The sequence below is a fragment of the Plasmodium brasilianum genome, chromosome 5 (genome assembly GCF_023973825.1).
Source record: "Plasmodium brasilianum strain Bolivian I chromosome 5, whole genome shotgun sequence".
In the NCBI taxonomy this organism is placed as follows: domain Eukaryota; phylum Apicomplexa; class Aconoidasida; order Haemosporida; family Plasmodiidae; genus Plasmodium; species Plasmodium brasilianum.
The window spans coordinates 675,255-694,576 of NC_090118.1; the positions used below are offsets into that span (position 1 = coordinate 675,255).

Consider the following 19,322-nt stretch of genomic DNA (forward strand, 5'->3'; position numbering starts at 1 on the left):
TGTGTGTACATGGAGAAGCAACACGTACCTATATAATGTACGTCTTTTTTCATGTGAAGATAATTTTTCTTTATAGCTGCATAATTTACACATGTGCTAATAATTTTTATATATATTAAGCCTTAATGACTTTCATCCGCCTAGCATTTAAATGAACATGGGCATGGTTTCCTTATAATATGTTCAGTCCCTCTTGTACATTATTTTCTTCTGAGGCATGTGATGCTTTTTCCTCCTTGACTTTACTAAAACGAGAATTTTTCCATCTTTTTATAATTTTTTTTTTTTTTTTTTTGCATAATTTTTTGCCAAAATGATTCTGAACATGTTTGAAGCACAGGAATTATTTATATTATTTAAAATGGAGCACTGCGTAAAAATAATCGGCATGGCTATAGCCCTCTTTACACTCACAATTAATTAATTAATTTTTTTTTTTTTTTATATCTTTCACCTTTAACGTCTTCTACGCCTAACTTATGCCTTTTTTGCTCTTTTTTTTTGGCGTTCATCACTATTATTCGTGTTATCTTTACTGCTTTTTTTGTGTGCACTTTTTTCTCCCTCTTTATGCTTCTCCCCCTCTTGCTCCTTACCCGTAGTCCTTTCCACCTCCTTACTCTTTGTTCTGCCTCCTTCCTTATCCCGCTCCTTATCCGTTGTTCTTCCTCCCCCCTTATCTCGCTTCTTATCCGTTGTTCTGCCTACCTCCTTATCTCTTTCCTTGCCTTTTCCTTTCTCCTTCTCTATGTCTTTTTCCCTTTTTCTCTCCCTCTCCCTCTCCCACTCCTCTCTTCCTCCGCTTCTGCTTCTGCTTCTGCCTCTGTGCCATACTCTGCTTCTATCCCTACTTCTAGCATCCCTACTCCTGTGCATACTTCTATCCCTACTTCTAGCATCCCTACTCCTATGCATACTTCTATCCCTACTTCTATCATCCCTACTCCTATGCATACTTCTATCCCTACTTCTATCATCCCTACTCCTATGCATACTTCTATCCCTACTTCTATCATCCCTACTCCTATGCATACTTCTATCCCTACTTCTATCATCCCTACTCCTGTCCATGGCTCTATTTCTGTACCTGTCCCAGTCTCTAGTTCTCTCTCTATAATACCAGTCCCTATCCCGACTTTTATTTTCCTTACTCCTGTAGATCATTTTGTGTCTAAACAACTCTTCATTGTATATGCTTTTATAATTATATGAATGTTTCCTCCTTTCTGAATCTATCTCTCCCCACCGTTTTTCGTCTCTGTATTTGCTTCGATAACTTTGACTATGACTCTCCTCCTTATAAAGCTTCTTAAATTTATAATTGTAATACCTTTCTCTTTGTGCTACTCTCCTTTTTTCATCCTCTTTTAATATATATTCTTTTTTAACATCATACGGTAACACACTTTTGCGGTCTTCCCTTGACAAGTAGTCATCTTTTTTGCTACTAGTCCTTATGTTATATTCGTCTCTATATGTTCTGACAATATTAGTATCGTCCAGCTGTTTGAAAAAGGGCTTCAACTTTCTTCTGTTACTGTGGTCATTCCCCGATCTTCCAGCAGCTCCTCTGTCGAGTTCCCCTCGTTTGACCGCTACTCCGTCAACTGCTCCTCGTTCTGCTGCTGCTCTGTCCTTCTTATTTTCTGATTCTCTTTTTTCATTCTCTGCCTTAACTTTTAGGTCCATCTTTTCCTTTTCCGTTTTACCTGTTATGAAAAATACGAATACATGGGTGCACTGGGATAAGTACGTACACTAGTAGGGGTGTGCAAATTGGCAAAAAGGAACATATGGGAGAGTCTTTTTCCATGCCTGCACTTGCGCAAGAATGCTTGAAGTGCATCTCAAAGGGGTAATAAAATAATAAAATAAAAACAAAAAATAAAAATAATAAATAATAATATAATACTAAAATAATAATAATAAAATAGTAATAATAAAAGAATACTAAAATAATAATAATAAAATAGTAATAATAAAATAGTAATAATAAAATAGTAATAATAAAATAGTAATAATGCAATACTTCAATCTGTTCAGCCAATTTAAGCAAACGCACTTATGCACAGCACACCCACACATGGTAATGCGCATGCACCGGAAGACGCACCTTGGGGGCCCGCACACGAGGAGAATGCCTGGAGGGATGCGACTTGAGCCTGCCTCTCTTTGTATTTTCCGAGAAAGAAAGCTGTTCTATAATTTCCAACATTCAAAAACCTAAAATTTTCATTAATTTTTCTAAAATTAATTTTAGGACAATCTCTCTTTTTATAACTCTTAGTCATATAACTATGAGCAGCTTTAATATTATCTCGTTGATGTATTTTTTCAGGTAAAGGATTGATTTTGAACCATGGATGTTTAAGAGCATTAAAAGCAGTTAGTCTTTCATATGGTTGCCACCTTAATAATTTTTTAATTAGATCTAATCCTATATCTCCTACACCTTGTATATTTCTAATAGCATTCTCAGTGTCAATCATTTTGTTCGGATTGACATTATTAATATTATTTGGATGAATAGGATTAAATGCTATATCATTCCAATATGGTAAATTTTTTAAAAATTTCATATCTTTATCATTAGGAAGACCTAATTTATTTACAATTAATTTTAGTATATCTGTTTCATTTTCAGCTGAAAATAAAGGATTACTAGTAACTAACTCAGCTAATACACAACCACAACTCCACATATCAACAGCTGATGAATAATACTCTGAACCTAATAATAATTCTGGAGGTCTATACCATAAGGTTATAACTCTATTAGTCATATTGGATGAAGTCATATTCGTATGATATCTAGCTAATCCAAAATCAGCTAATTTTAATATTCCATTTTTATCAATAAGTAAATTAGCTATTTTTATATCTCTATGTATTATATTATTCTTATGACAATAATCTAAAGCACTCAACAATTGTAAAAATATATTTTTTATTTCTCCTATAGTAAACAAATTTTCATTTTTATATCTCTCTCGTTGTGTTCTTTCTTCCCTTAGCAGTTCAGAATATCCTGATAAGTCAAAAGGTACATACTCAAACACCATCCATATGGACATCTTTTCTTCTCCTTTGCTTTGCGCGGACTTCATCCATGAGGCGCGCGAGCGGGTCGACGAGTAATGCGACGAGTCCGTTGATGAGGAGCGTGCAGAAGATAGTAACGATTCTGTCGATGAGTAAAGCGACGAGTCCGTCGATGCAGTAATCGATGAATCTTCTGTAGAACTACGTAACCTATCTATCGCCAACCCACGTGATGTGCCTGATAACAAGCTACACCCAGATTGTTTCCCACACACTTTGTCCCCCTTTCCCATTATGGACAATTGCAATTTACGCTTTTTCATTGCATCGCTCAATGATACAGTAACATTGCATATGTTTTTTTTATCCGCCTCTTCTTCTACTTCCCTTTTTTGGTATTGATCAGAGGGAAAGTCGTCCATTCGGTCTGAATCATCGTCATTTGGAATTTTTGTATATATAACCCCCATTAGTTCAACAATATTTTTATGTTTTAGTAAATTTAGAATAGATATCTCTCGTATATACGTTTTAGCTAGCCCTTCTTTATTTCCATTTAATTTTAATTTTTTTAAAGCAACTCTTTTATTATTTGTAATGTCCTCTGCCATCCATACATCCCCATATGCACCTTGTCCTACTTGATGTATTTTAACAAAATTTTTTACATTCATTTTTATTTCCCCTTTAAGTGAGTTTAAGATTAACTCGTATAAATGTTTTTCATATTCTTTTTCTGCTTGTGCTCTTAAGCTTCTTGCCTTTGCTTTTCTAAGTATTTCTTTCTTTATTTTTATGATTATGTTGGGATCCTTCTCAAGATTGCTGATACCATCGCTTAGCTTAATATTACTATAGAATTTATTTGTCGGATCTTCCTTACACGGCTTGTTAATGTTGGTGATCATACTAGTGCTAAAGTTAATGTTAACATCAGTATTAGCATCGGTATTAGTATTAGCATTAGCATTGGTATTAGCATTAGCATTGGTATTAGCATTAGCATTGGTATTAGCATTAGTATTAGCATTAGCATTAGCATTAGCATTAGCATTAGCATTAGCATTAGCATTAGCATTAGCATTAGCATTAGCATTAGTATTAGCATTAGTATTAGCATTAGTATTAGCATTAGCATTAGTATTAGCATTAGCATTAGCATTAGTATTAGCATTAGCATCAGTGTTAGCATTAGCATTAGTATTAGCATTAGCATCAGTGTTAGCATTAGCATTAGTATTAGCATTAGCATCAGTGTTAGCATCATCAGTATTAGCATCAGAATTAGCATTAGTATTAGCATCGGTATTAGCATCAGTATTAGCATCGGTATTAGCATTAGTATTAGCATCAGTATTAGCATTAGTATTAGCATCCGTATTAGCACCGGTATTAACATTAGTATTAGCATCCGTATTAGCACCGGTGTTAACATTAGTATTAGCATCAGTATTAGCATCCGTATTAGCGTTAGTACTACAATTCGCTTTTAACTCATTCAATAAAGTTTCCTTATTAGTTGTGCTGTTCGATCTTTCCAGCATCCGAAATTTATTGCAACTTTTTTTATTTAAATTATTGCTTGTTAATGTTTTTTGACTTTCCTCTGTCGACATGAAGAAACTGACCGATTTGCTCACACATGTGTTCTTCGTTGTGCACACTCGTGTAACTGCCGGGGTGTTAACAACATCCTTCAAAGGGGGTTCTAATGAAGTAATAGATACAGCAGATGGAACATAAGAGGCAAAGGGGGCGGGCGTAGTAGATATGTCTAATGGGGCAAACACGGAGGACGTGATGGGTGCGGCTAATGGAGCATGCATAGCAGACGTTGTGGACATAGGTAACGGGGCTAACGGGACAAACGGGGCCGAGGTTGAGGACAGAACACCATAAGGAATAAACGTCGAATTAATATTACTAGTGTTAAGGCACTTCTTCAACTTTCTCATGTTTCTGGACGCAAAGTCGTCACCCCCTCCTCCCCCTTTTTCATAGCTCGATCTCTTCCCACACATTAACATGTTCATAAGGTTATCATACACATCCACGGAATAGTTTATATTTCCTTTATTATCACCATGTAATGCATTTTCTAAAATAATCATTGGACTAAGCTGCCCTGGGTAACACAGAACATCACACATAAAGTTGTTAAGAGGGTATTCTTTTATATCAGTTATGGTCACTTCGCCTATACTAATACAGTTAGATGCAGTATCTTTTTCCTTTTTGTTCTCTTCCTCTGTTTTGTTCTCTTCCTCTGTTTTGTTCTCTTCCTCCTTTTTGTTCTCTTCCTCTGTTTTGTTCTCTTCCTCCTTTTTGTTCTCTTCCTCCTTTTTGTTCTCTTCCTCCTTTTTGTTCTCTTCCTCCTTTTTGTTCTCTTCCTCCTTTTTGTTCTCTTCCTCCTTTTTGTTCTCTTCCTCCTTTTTGTTCTCTTCCTCCTTTTTGTTCTCATCCTCCTTTTTATTCTCTTCCTCTTTGTTACCACCTCTTCGTATATTCAAAATTTTGCACAAGTCTTCATTCCTGAACCCCTCGATAAGTCCTATCTGTTCGTGCTCTTTTTGTATGATTGCCTCTAAAAGGTCTTCTACTATATCTTTCTGTTTGCATTTATTTGTATTCAGTAGATTGTAAGATATGTAGGCATTCCACAAAGTGTTGATGCTTTTGTTGATGTAACCGAACCCTTTGTGTTTGTAATTACTTACATCTATGTGTTTCCACAGAATGTTTTCTAAATTAACGTTATCAGGCAAGTAGCTCTTCAACTCAGTACGGTTAAGCGGGTCACTGCTAATGATAGAGCTGTTAGGAGGACCACTTCTAACCAGAGAGTAAATTATCGTACGACTGCTAACCCCTTTACACTTTCTCTTTTCGTGTTGCTGTCTCATCTTATGTTCTTCTTCACCATTTTCCACAGTTGTGTTTCCACATTTTTTTCTTTTTTTTTTGTTTCCTTTATTTTTTTTTTTCTTTTTCTCTCCTTTTTTTGCGACTTTTCTTTCCTCGTCCCAGCAAAAGTTGTTCAAGTATCCCAAGAAAAGGTCCTTCTCTTCTTCCCCTGAGCATTTTTTTAAATTATTGTAAACTGTTATTGTATCTTCTCTTCCTAAGCTATCAATTATTATCTCTAAATTATTCCAAATTCTTTTCTTTATTTCTTCTTTTTTAATGAATGAAAAATCATAAATTAAATTTCTTTTAAACATGGATACTTTGGATAAAAATGATGGATTCTCCAAATTTTTTATAAATTCTTTTCTTATGTCTTCCTCAAGACTGTTGCATTCTAGTAGGATATTCTCTCTACCGGAGCAGATATGCTTACCCGGTCCACCCCTGAAGAGGTCGAGAAAGAAATCATTTCGATCTACCCCACTTACCATCTTTTAAAAAAGGAAGTGGTAGAAAGGGGAAGAGGAAAAAGGAAGACGCGGAAAAATGAAGACGTGGCAAAAGAAGGATACAGTAAATATGGTATGTTAGTAAAGATGCAAGACAACAAAAAGACGCTTACGAACACAAACAACTTATATACCTATCTCAACCCAGTACCTATACCTTTGCCTCCCTTTATACATTACTTTTTTTATATCAAACATATGCTACTTTCCAATATGCGCTTGCAATGGATTGAAATTATTTTTGAAAAATTTATGTATATATTAACGGGGCTATGCATGAACACTCAGGTAAAAGCAATGCATAATTGAACAAATGCTAACATAATATACATCACAGCCATATCCCCATTTTGCAAATAACATAAAAAAATAAATAAATAAATAAATAAATAAAATAAAAAATATATAAAATAATATATGTTATGATATATCATATGTAATAGCATATATTACATATAAATGGATATGTAACATATGATATGATATATAACATATGATATGATATATTACATATGATATGATATATAACATATGATATGATATATTACATATGATATGATATATTACATATGATATGATATATTACATATGATATGATATATTACATATGATATATGGCATACAATACAATATGATATATGGCATACAATACAATATGATATATTCCAACAAAGGGAAGATATGAACTCCTATAAACATGTTACTTCCTTTATTTTTTAAAAAATAAGGAAGTATCGAATACTGCACCAAATATTTTTTTTTTTTTTTTTTTCTTTTTAAAAAAAAAGGTATACGGGTACTAACGAGCTCACATATTATATTATGGTCGCGCTTATAAAATATTTATGTACATATGCATAGATATATATACGTAATACATATACAAGTATATGCATACATTCGTATATTTTGCGCTTGTGTTTAGTGCTATACCACTAGCGCCTATAATTGCTTATACCGTTTATTGTTGTTATCTATTCAAAATTTCCATTTAATCGTGAAAAAAAAAAAATAAATAAATAAAATAGAGTAAAAGTAAAAATAAAAGAAAAAGTAAAAGATAACACTAACTTTTACTTTAATGCTGACGCTAAGGCTGATGTCGAATGTGCAGTGGAGGGAAGGAGCACAATCAGCTGTATAGAATGAGGGCAAGGATGAAAGCCGAAGGCATCTGTGATCCACACGAGGGGAAGAATATTCGTTTGTAGTATTAACGTTTAAATTAAAAAAAAAAAAAAAAAAAAAATAGCTTTAGTTCTTTCTTCCATGCATTAAATAATTAAAAAGTTAAGAAGTTAAATAATTAAAAAATTAAATAATTGTGGTACAAAAAAAAGCGAAAAAATGCGATGTAACGGTTGAACGTTTGTAGCTGATGTTTGAATAAAGCTAACTACAAAACAAAATATGTTAACTGAACAAATGTATTTATAAACAAATATATTCCATACATACATCCATCTTTCTTTTTTTTCTTTTTTTTTTTTTTGTTTCTATTTCTTCACCATTTTTTCGCATATTTTTGCTCATTTTGTGCTCCTTGTTTTCACCATCATGAGAGAGTAAAAAATATGAAAAAAAAGGCTTGGGTTGAATTTAAAAAAGTATATGTTTATATTTATTTCCCCTTTGTCTTGTTTTCATTCCATAAAAAATTTAAGTTGTATAAGCTCAAGTTGAAGTATGCTTAAGCAGCCGTATTAATAGGTGACCCAACTTAAAATATAACAATCGTAAATTTAAAATAAACGCGAGATTAAGGTCAAAAATTCAAATCGGTTAAACGTTTTTTTTATTTTTTTACCTGACCACGTACAGGTAATACCAGAAGATGTGTACTACATTATTGTCACTCTATTTATATGCAACTATTTTACATATTCTACTAAGCCGCTAAAAAAATAAAAAATGGAAAAAGTGGAAACTCAAATGGACGTTATTTTACTTTGCAATTTTCGCAAAATGTGTACATTTTTGTAATTGTTAAGGATCGAAGAAATAATTAAAAAAAAAAAAAAAAAATTAGCAATAAAATTGGTTAATAAAATATGGTTAAAGTTAATTAAGCAACTGCCAAATAAACAAAATAAGGAGCAAAATAGCAAAGACAGGAAGGTACAAAAAGGAGTAGACAGTCTAAAATTATATAATTATGTATAAGAGAACACTATTATATTAAATAGTTCTTGACTTATTACCCATTATTATATTTAGATAAATATATTGCCTATTCATAAAATTGTAGGACCAAGCATTTTTTACAAAAATGGAAAGGTTTGCAAGTGTGCAAGAGAGGCGGGAAAATGCGCAATGTCCTCTAGTGGAAAACGTCGAATAAACAAAAAAGGGAAAGAAAAGAGAACGCAAATAAATGAACAAATAAACAAACAAATTAACAAATACATAAACAACTAAACAAATAAATAAATGAATATATAATTATATAAACAGATGAACATATAAATAATTATATAAACAGATGAACATATAAATAATTATATAAACAGATGAACGTATAAATAAATAAATAAACAGATAAACATATAAATAAATAAACAAATGAACAAATGAACGAATGAACAAATGAACAAATGAACAAATGAACAAATGAACATATAAGTAAAAAAAGATTCCTTTACTTTGTCATCTTCGTATTTTATTATATCTCCCCATATGGGTAAAGCTATTTGTCTTCAAGTTTTCGTTATTTTTGAAATTTTTTTTTTTTTTTTTTTTTTTTTTGTGCAACTTACGCGAGAAAAAGAAATATCGTACATATGCATATGCAAATAAATACGGAATTATGCACGCATACATACACATATGAATACGTACACATACGAATACGTACACATACGAATACGTACACATATGAATACGTACACGTACGAATACGTAAACATATGAATACGTACATATTTGAATACATACCCTTACTCATATAAGTGTATAATTTATCTGCTTTACAAACATCTTTGTCCGTATTTTTCATTACTCATGAAAATTTCCCTTGCCTTTCTATTCCTTTTAAACTGTCTTAAAAAATGTAGTCGCCTAGCTTTTCGAATGTGTACATATAACATGTGATAACAAAATATATATATATATATATAAAATAAAATATAAAAAAAGTAATATAAGAAGTAAAATTAGGTGCAAAACTAGTTGTATAATGCGCCGTAAAAACTAGGTGCACATCTCAAGCTGAAATTTCTATTTACTCGCTGTTTTTCATTATCATCATGTTCTTTCCATTAATCATTCTCACATATATGTATATATATACACACATATATAGGGGCACATACGTTAATTCATGACTAGCATTATGAACATGTTGAAGTGTTCGTATTATTTGCTGAAAATATAACAATTGTTTTTTATTATACAGTAAATTTTTTTTTTTTTTTTTTTTTTTTTTTTTTTCCCTCACTCTGCCACCTTGAAACAAGATTCTCAAGAGAGGAAAAAAAAAAAAGAGGATAACGACTCTCGTCCATACTACTACTATTATAATTTCCATCATTGCTATCACAGTGTTGTAACGAATTTTCCTTTTTTTTTTTTACTCCTCTAGTTGCACATAAAGCATGAACAGCACAAGGGATGATAAGATCATAAGTATGAACAATGAGCACACAAAGAAAAAAAAAAAAAAAAAAAAAAAAAAAAGAGTATACAAACAAAATAACAAACTTCTTTAAAGTAATAAAAAGTAATGTTAAAGGAAATGAATTAATTCTTTCGTCGACTTGTAAAAATAATGACTACAGTGGTGGTGGTAGTAGTAATAGTAGCAGTAGTAATAGTAGCAGTAGTAATAGTAATAGTAATAGTAGTAGTAGTAGTAGTAGTAGTAGTAGTAATACCAGGAGTGCACCTAGAAGACACAAACTAAGTACCTATGATCATGGTGTCAAAGAGACGGTTCTAAAAAAGGGCGGAGATAATGAAGAAATACGCGAAACACCTTTTAGGAAAGATAATAACAATCTTACTAATGATAAAAGTAATAACTACAGTAATTATGTTTGCAATTACGGCATTAATAACGATAAGAGTAAAAAAAAAGAAGACTTTCATTTCCCGGAAGAGACCAAAAATAGGAATTCTAACTCAGGAGAGAGGTTACAAAGTAAGGAAGAGGGAAAAACTGATAACGTAGAAGCGAATCCACAGTACCCCACCACAACCCTCATATACGATAAGGACAAACTTAGTTCTGTCTTATCAACAGAAGTAAAGAGGACAACCACCTGGGGAACACTCTTTAAAAGAAACAAGTCGGAAAACATTGCAGGGGAGGAGGAACGGCCAGCGGAAAAGTCATTGGACTGTATTGAGGGCAGATTGGCATCCGCGAAGGGTATAAACTGCGAGGAGCAAACCGCGAAAAAGGGAAAGCGCGGAAGGAAGAGGAAAAACGATGGAAATAATGCAAAAAGAATCATGAAGAAAGCAGAAGAGGGTATATATGGATATATAAATAACAGTGGTAACATAAGGAATAATAATTCTTACACAGGTGAAATTATAAATACAGTTGAACATGAGAGTAACTATACGTATGATGAAAAAAATATAGGCGAAAGAGAACAAACTGCACAAAGTCAAATAATGGCCTCTCCTAATAAAGGTAATAGAACAACAAAGACACGAAAAGTTTCACTAGTAAATTGTTTTGGAAATGATATCGAGATTACCGTAAATGTAAACCAGGAGGGTTCAAACACAGAGGAGAGCACCAGCACAAGCAGTGAAAACAGTTTTATGTGTCTTAAAAATAGGGAGAAGGGGGATAAGAGCGGACGTAAAGGAGATGCCCACAACAACCAAGGGAAACAAAATGGAGCTAGTCACAAGAGCTCCCATGATTTCGATTGCGGAGAGTTGAAGGCTGCCTACAAGAGAAATTCCATTTCGGATTGGGAAAATTACAGTCAGAAAAATTTGTTTTCAAAACGTGGAAATCAACAAAAGGGAAAAAGAACGAACTCCCAAAGGAATGATGATAAAACAGTCACATCGAGGGGTTTATTGATTGAAAAAAATAAGAAAAAGATAAATAAAAAAGAGAATATAAAAGGAAGTATAAAAGAGAATAAGCACCCGTACAACAATAACATGCTAAATTGTCAAAATGACGCAGATGAAAATATGAAGATGTTAGCATCTGATAATGCATTGGATATTCAAAGTACCGAGATGAAGAGAAGCATATTTGGGAGAAACAGTTGTTTTGGGGTAGAAATAAACAGAGAAGACAAGGAACAACCCAGTAATAAAAACCAGAGGAGGTCATGTGTATATATAAGGGGGGCTGCCACTAGTTTTAAAATGAAAGATGGGAATAAAGCGTGTGAAATTTTGCATCTTAGCAACACGCCTAGTGTAAGAGATGAAGAGAGGAAAAGGAAGGAAGAGGCTAGAGAGTGGGGACTGCATGGGGAAAGTGAAATGGCAAGTACTACTACAACTTATAACGCACCATTTGCTGCACCCCATGCCGTGATGAATGGTAACAAACGTAACGAGAACGAGGGATGCGACAACTCCGCAAACAGCTTTTACCAAGTGCACGAAAATATGCAGGAAAAATTAACATGCATTAAAAATAGTTTCAAGCTAAATGACAATGTGAAAGATATATTGGTAGAAAAACGAAAAATAAGAATATTAAAAATATTGAATAAAGACTATTTTGAGAGAGAATGCAATGAGAGTAACACAAGTGTGAATAGTAGAAATGGTCAAAAAAACAAAACCCACAATTTTTCTGAATTGTTCAGGGATTATTCGAATAAACCATATACCTTTTTTATTGCTGGAGAATTCGTGTTCTTTAGCAATTTTGCACTAACTAAAAAACTAAAAGATGTAGGGTATAGTGTAACTAATAACCTTCGAAGAAGTAATGCAGTAGTGTTAGGACATGATGTAAGTGAAGATATATTAAAAAAAATGACAAGTTTTAATGGTCCTATTTTTAATGAAAAAGGTATTTTATTACACTTACAAATTGATTTCCTTAAATGTATGAACATGTTCATACCTAGGAATGAATATAATGGAAAGAAATTTAAATTTCTCTTTAACGATACTAATATAAATAATGTTCCTATATTTTTAATTAATAACAGATTAAAACGTATCTTCAAAATAATTGATGACCTCATTAGTCAGATCAATATCTCCACTACTACATCCGATCGTAATATTATTTTAATTAATCTAAGAAAAAAGTTAAACAATCTTTTCTTATTTTTACACATTGCCAAGGGGAAATTTAAGTCTGACATAGATTCATTAATGAACTACTACAAGAGACTATACTCAATTACAGCACCCCTTAACGAGAGCAACTATGACAGATATGTTCTTTTCTTTAAAAACATATCTAACATCCTGTCGAAATGCTCTATTAACAAAGGCCTTCTAGCATGGTCAAGCGGTAGTACCCCTATAGTGGATGCGGGTGTGTGCAGGGAGTTGGAATTTTTAAGGAGTGAAAATGGGGTGAATGTTCACGCGCCGAAAGTGTTGGGGGAAGTTCCCACAAAGATAACAAGTCGATTGGTTAATCAAGCGGTTATCCATGTAGTTGACCAACAGGTTAGTCAACCGGTCAGTCAGGTTATTAATCATCCGGATGTCCAATCGATCAACCATTTGTATAGCCGTTCTTATAGCCATTCGTACAGCCATTCGTACAGCCAGTCATCCAGGCAGTCATCTAGGCAGTCATGTACGGAATACTGTCCGAAACCGTGCAACAAAACGAGTGGCGAGTTAAATGGGCATCTGAGAAAGTTTCACCCGTTCAGCGGGGAAGAACCAACATCAGATGATATACTGAATGGAGGGGAAGACTCATCTTCGGACTACATATCCGTTGATGATAACTTGATGGAACCGAACGAGTTAAGTGAGCGCAGTAATTGCGGTAATTGTGGTAATTGTGGTAATTGCAGTAATTGCAGTAATTGCGGTAATTGTGGTAATTGCGGTAATTGTGGTAATTGTGGTAATTGCAGTAATTGCAGTAATTGCGGTAATTGTGGTAATTGCGGTAATTGTGGTAATTGTGGTAATTGTGGTAATTGTGGTAATTGTGGTAATTGCAGTAATTGCGGTAATTGTGGTAATTGCAGTAATTGCGGTAATTGTGGTAATTGTAAGTACAGAGAAGAATCCAGTGAGGAAAAGGAGGTGAATGGACACTTGCACTTGGAAGACAAGAAAATTAAAGAGAATATTAGAAAAAGCGAAAAATTGAAAAAGATTACGAACCTGTGGAGTGTATTTTTTCGACCCAATAGTTTGTACGAAGTTGCTGGTCATAAAAATGAAATAATCAAATTGTACAGAATTTTGAAGAGGAGGTTCCCCGATTGTTCGAACGATGCTAAGGGACATAACGCTAGGACGGGAGAGCGTAAGGGCTCATCTCCTAATAGAAAAAAGGAAGTACACTTGAGTAATCCAAGTAACATCATTTTCATTATGTATCCCCCTAACTGTGCAGTTAAAAGAGTAGTCGAGTTAATTTGCTATGCATGTGATTTATTCCCTATATATGAAAATAAGGTACAGAAATATAAAAACATAAATTACTTTTTTAAATATACACATGGACTAAAGGCTATATCTATATATAATGCAAATAAACTAGACAAGAGTTCAATGTACGAACTAAACAGTAGAAATAATGTGTGTATATGTTTATATGAAGATAAAAATTATATTATTAATGCTCATAATAATTCCAGTTTGCCCTTACTAGAGAATATTAATCATATCTTAATCAAATTCTCATATCCACATAAAAAAGCATTGTTCTATAGATGTTTTGCAGTCTCATCATGTGTTCTTAAAAATATACAAAAAAAAACATTAAAGATTTTATTTAAAACATGTAGATTAAAAAATTTCTCCTATTCAGTTGAAAGCCTCTTCAATAAAATGCATTTGATACATACCTATGTAAATTTTATTAAAAATAGGAGTTTTCACCCAAATGCACAGTCATGTGTTGAGGGGAAGGAGTCCACTGTGCAAAGTGTACCGAGCGTTCTTCCCAGTGATCATCTTGAACGTTCAAGCATGGTTAGCACCGGTCAGGTTAGCAATGACCATGTAAGAAGCAACCCTGTTTATACCATGCACGTTAGCAGCATCCATGTTAGAAACAGCCATCTTAGCGACGGCTGCCCACGAGGAGTAAAGCAAGAGCAGGTAATAAACACGAGTGAGGAATTATTCCATCCCAATAATGTAATCCACGAATATATAAAAAATCATATATTGAACAGGTTTTTTCTAAATAATTATGAAGAAATAGAATATGACATATTAGAGGGAAACAAGAGCATACCTATATGTGAATTAAGCACTACAGAAAAATTGCATCAGCTAAATCATGATTATTATTTTTATAGAGGTTTTGACATAGACGAAATAGAAGAAGTAGTGTATGATTCATATGATAAGCTATATATACAGAACAAAGATATAATTTTAAATTTTAATATTAATAAAATAAACAGTAAAGTGATGGAAGACAAAGTAGATTACATGTACATGGATGAAAGGTCCAAAAAAAAAAGACAGGATATACTTATAAAAGTGTTGGAGCTATTTTTATACTCTTCTATTTTAATAAAATCAAATCATATTAACATTTCTTTAATCGCTATCGACATGGCTGTTTTTTGGAACACGTTTCTATACATGAGCCCCTCGTATAGGACAAAAAGCATAATGAATAGAGGAAAAAAAGAAGAAAAAAAAAAAAAAAAAAAAGGAAGAGAAAATACAAGCAGTGCGATGTGCAAGTGGACAGTTCGGCCACTAACAGTAATTGCGATGATGTTGGTAGCAAATACAACGATGGAAGTAGCTACGATAACGGAAGTAGCCAGGTCAATGACAATCACTACGACAACATCGCCAAAAACTACTGTAACCACAACAAAGTCAATTGCTACAATAACCTATTCATTAACCAAATGAAACTAAAGGACCAATTGAAGAATAAAACAGAGAAGTGTAACAAAATATTTTCTGAGAAAATAAAAAAATATAAAAATCTCATGCTATATTTCAAGTGTCCATTCAATTTCTCTTCAGCTAGTGTAGTTTACGACATTTTGCAAAACAATAAAATTGTTAACTTTAATGCGAAGAAGAAAATAGGGGCTCTCTGAGTGAATTTTGAAAAGTATGTGCAGTATCTGCCATACATCTTGGTAATATCAATTTTATGTATATTGAAGCCGCCTTTTTTTCTTATTTTTACCCGTCTTTCTTTCTCGTCATTGTGTATAAACGCTGTTCTTTTAGTACTGTACTTAATGTGTAAAGCAAACAAGCCAATACGTAAGACCTGCGATATGTTAGCTACATTCCACGTTATTTCTCTGCAACAACGCTGTGTCTTTTTCTGCATCCGCTCTTCCTCCCCTTACCTCTTTTTATGAATTCAATTTTTTTGAAAAACCAACGTTGACGTATGTTTCATACTAAAACTTTTGAAAATCTTGCCATTGGATGTAAAAACAATATTTTTTTTTTTTTTTGTGTTATTATTATCATTGGAAAAACTCGAATTGTACATAGATGGAATATATTTTAAAGACTTATAAATATTGTATGAGTTGTAAAAATTAACTCTTTGTATAAATGATAGGGAGTGTTCGTTTAAGAAACGGCATGTTAAATACTTGTCGTTCACTCTCAAATGTAAAAACCCTTTATCTTTTAACAAAATTGACGAATTTTTAAATAAGTAATAAAACATCTTGTCCAACAAATAATACTCAGCCTTTTTATAATATTTAATATAATTGTTACTATCCATTTTGCTATGCATATCTTTATGCATATCTTTATACATATCTTTATTAATATCTTTATTAATATCTTTATACATATCTTTATTAATATCTTTATTAATATCTTTACCCATTTTGTATCCCCATTTCGTTTGTATAAACTCATCAGTTACTAATACAAATGGGAAATTAAAAACAATTATGTCAAACGTATTTTTCAAAAAATGCTTATCCACTGTTTCTACATTTATATTTGGTAAGTATATACCTCCAAAGGATTCTAATATTTTTAAATTTTTTTTAAAATTTTTTCCATAATTTGTTTCTAATTTTATAGGGTCTTCCATTGATGTAGCCACCACTTTGCATTGTTGTAAATTCCTTTGTAGTAATGTACTAAAAGATAAATTACCCTCACCTATACATAATACTTTTTTCTTATTTTCATATATAACATCCGCTATTATTAGGTCTTTATAATCGTTATTCTTTACACAGTTATATAAATATCTTTCATAACTACTACACGAAGGGGGAATCAGTTCTTCCCTCTTCTCCTCCTTCAACTTCTTTCTCAATTTATCGTAGTCCCTTGACAACCATTCGCTGTACTTTTTAACCATTTCTCTGCTTATTCCGTGGAACTTTGTTTTGCTGAACTTTCCAGCTTTGTCCTCCTGATCATCTCGACCTTCCTTCTCTTCCTCGCTTTCATAACCCCTGATACTAATCAGTTTCTCGAAAAATCCAATTTCCTTTTTGGCTTCACTTAAATTGTAGCATCCCGAATTGAAGTTAGCAACTGCGCACGTTTTGAAAACTATTCCACGCCACGACTTTTTTAGAAAAGACGATCTTTTCATTATTGCACACTGCATTTGATGAAATGTCGGCAATGTTACTACTATAGAAGCGGTGGTAGTGGTAGTGGTAGTAGTAGTGGTAGTGGTAGTGGTAGTAGTAGTGGTAGTAGTAGTAGTAGTGGTAGTAGTAGTAGTAGCAACAGCAGTAGCTACCGCAGCAGTTGGCGCGTGAATGATATGTATATAAAAGATGCACCGTTTTCCTATGCACACCCCTCAAAACGCACGTGTTTCTGTTTCCTCACGCATCGGTAAACGGTTGAGGGGCCCTCGGGGGTTCTGTTCAGACGAGTTTCCCATGTATATGCAATGTAATAATATAATTTGGCCTATCGTATTTATGTACTCAAGGGTACACATAAAAAATGGTCCGCACAAGAATACGCCGGGCTCTATTATTTTCACGTCAAATGTTTAAAATCCTCGTACAAATAACTGGCATATTTCGGTTTTACAAGGAATTAAAAATACCGTTCAAATGTGCAGTACTAGCAAAATTGTATGAATGCAATATATGAGCAATAAAAAAAAAAAAAAAAAAAAAGATGATGATGATGATAATAAAGAGGGGGAAGGCCCGAATTGTAGGAATGCTTTTTTTTTTTTTTTTTTTTTTTTTTTTTTTTACTCCTATTGTTACTATTATGCGATTAAAAGTGCAGGATGTAAATTTACAGGAAAAAAAAAAAAAAATACGATATACGATATAATTTGAATTTTTCCGAAATAAGAAAGATACTCATATGTAGCTCCTCGCGTGCACCCCACTGTTCGTAGATTATTTAGCGTACTTGGGAGGTACTATTATGTGCCCCTCGGTAATGCCATTCTTGGTGCACCTCCGATGTATAATTCTTTGACCCTCGGGTATACTCCGTTTGATGTACTTTTAAATTACCACTTTGAAGTACATTTAAAAAGTCGTTTTTTAAAGCGCTATTTTTTAAATTGACGCTAATTAAATTGACGTAAATTAAATTGATGTATATTAAATGGATGATTATTAAATGGATGATTATTAAATGGATGATTATTAAATGGATGATTATTAAATGGATGATTATTAAATGGATGATTATTAAATTGACGTATATTAAATGGATGATTATTAAATGGATGATTATTAAATGGATGATTATTAAATTGACGTATATTAAATGGATGATTATTAAATGGATGATTATTAAATGGATGATTATTAAATTGATGATTATTAATATGACGATTAATAATATGCCGCTTTTCAATTTGGCTTTATTTGATATGCCATTTTTTAATATTTCATTTTTTTTACCATATATGTTAATGTTAAAATTTTCTTTTTAAAACATAACACGAAAGCGAAATAGCAAATTTCGAGTTCAAGACTACCTAGTTACTGCAAAACTGCAAGCAAAAGGGCCAATAAATTTTCCAGAAATATTTCCAGTAACATTTCCAGCAGTATATCTAGTAGTATTTCCAGAAGTAATTCCAGTAGTAATTCCAGTAGTATTCCTAGCATTTTATCTAACAATATATCAAGCAAAATATAACAATCTCTTTAGTGAAAAAACGAATTATGTCATTGCTGCGTGCCACACCTCTGCTCTTCATCCTATTTGAATCCACGCCAATTCTAATAGACTAACCGCATTAATTTTATAAATAGCGTCCAATGTTTAAACTGCTCCGAAGCAGCATTGCGTATGCAACTACTTGTGAGTAATACATTATATAGCTGAACACATTATAGGGATTTACATGTACAACCGTGTGTCAGTATATGAAGTGCAAAAATACCGCTACTACTTTGGGGGGGGGAAAAAAAAAAAAAAAAAAATCAACCGAAAAAAATACAAATTTTAATTTGTAAGTACACCTACGAATTGTACATCAGGTACAAAAGTAAAAGTGTATGTACAAGTACAAGTATATGCATAAGTATATGTATATACCATCCAGGCATCATAGTTCATTGGAGTGTGAATCAACGTACAGGTGAACAAACCCTCAACGAGTTCATCAACACCTGTAAAATTGGTTAGGCACCACCACTACCACGCCGTAATTTGTTCAACACACAGCAGATTTGTAAGCAAACTAATCGTTCCTCATTTCATGATAAAAGCTACCAGCATCTATTCAAGCCCAAAAAAAAGGATAAAGAAAAATCCTGTAATACG

At 32.8% G+C, this 19,322-nt stretch overlaps 4 protein-coding genes and 1 pseudogene across 5 annotated transcripts; 3 read left to right on the forward strand and 2 right to left on the reverse strand.

Annotated features, from left to right (window-relative positions):
* Positions 1-477: 477 nt before the first annotated feature.
* On the reverse strand, positions 478-6,440 carry MKS88_001413 (cdc2-related protein kinase 3; the record flags this gene model as incomplete). Its single annotated transcript, XM_067214335.1, has 2 exons — positions 478-1,709; positions 2,114-6,440. The coding sequence occupies 2 exons, from the start codon at positions 6,438-6,440 to the stop codon at positions 478-480; spliced, it is 5,559 nt and encodes a 1,852-aa protein (XP_067074781.1).
* Positions 6,441-7,564: 1,124 nt separating this feature from the next.
* On the forward strand, positions 7,565-8,876 carry MKS88_001414 (annotated as a pseudogene). The gene is made up of 3 exons: positions 7,565-7,668; positions 8,450-8,576; positions 8,676-8,873. Coding segments are annotated over exons 1-3 (429 nt in total).
* Positions 8,877-10,091: 1,215 nt separating this feature from the next.
* Positions 10,092-15,667, forward strand: MKS88_001415 (uncharacterized protein; the record flags this gene model as incomplete). Its single annotated transcript, XM_067214336.1, has 2 exons — positions 10,092-15,202; positions 15,304-15,667. The coding sequence occupies 2 exons, from the start codon at positions 10,092-10,094 to the stop codon at positions 15,665-15,667; spliced, it is 5,475 nt and encodes a 1,824-aa protein (XP_067074782.1).
* A 275-nt stretch (positions 15,668-15,942) lies between these two features.
* MKS88_001416 (uncharacterized protein) lies at positions 15,943-16,917 on the reverse strand (the record flags this gene model as incomplete). Its single annotated transcript, XM_067214337.1, has 1 exon — positions 15,943-16,917. One exon carries the CDS (start codon positions 16,915-16,917, stop codon positions 15,943-15,945), a length of 975 nt encoding a protein of 324 aa, XP_067074783.1.
* A 258-nt stretch (positions 16,918-17,175) lies between these two features.
* MKS88_001417 (uncharacterized protein) lies at positions 17,176-18,692 on the forward strand (the record flags this gene model as incomplete). Its single annotated transcript, XM_067214338.1, has 3 exons — positions 17,176-17,408; positions 17,935-18,024; positions 18,575-18,692. The coding sequence occupies 3 exons, from the start codon at positions 17,176-17,178 to the stop codon at positions 18,690-18,692; spliced, it is 441 nt and encodes a 146-aa protein (XP_067074784.1).
* Between the last annotated feature and the right edge of the window lie 630 nt (positions 18,693-19,322).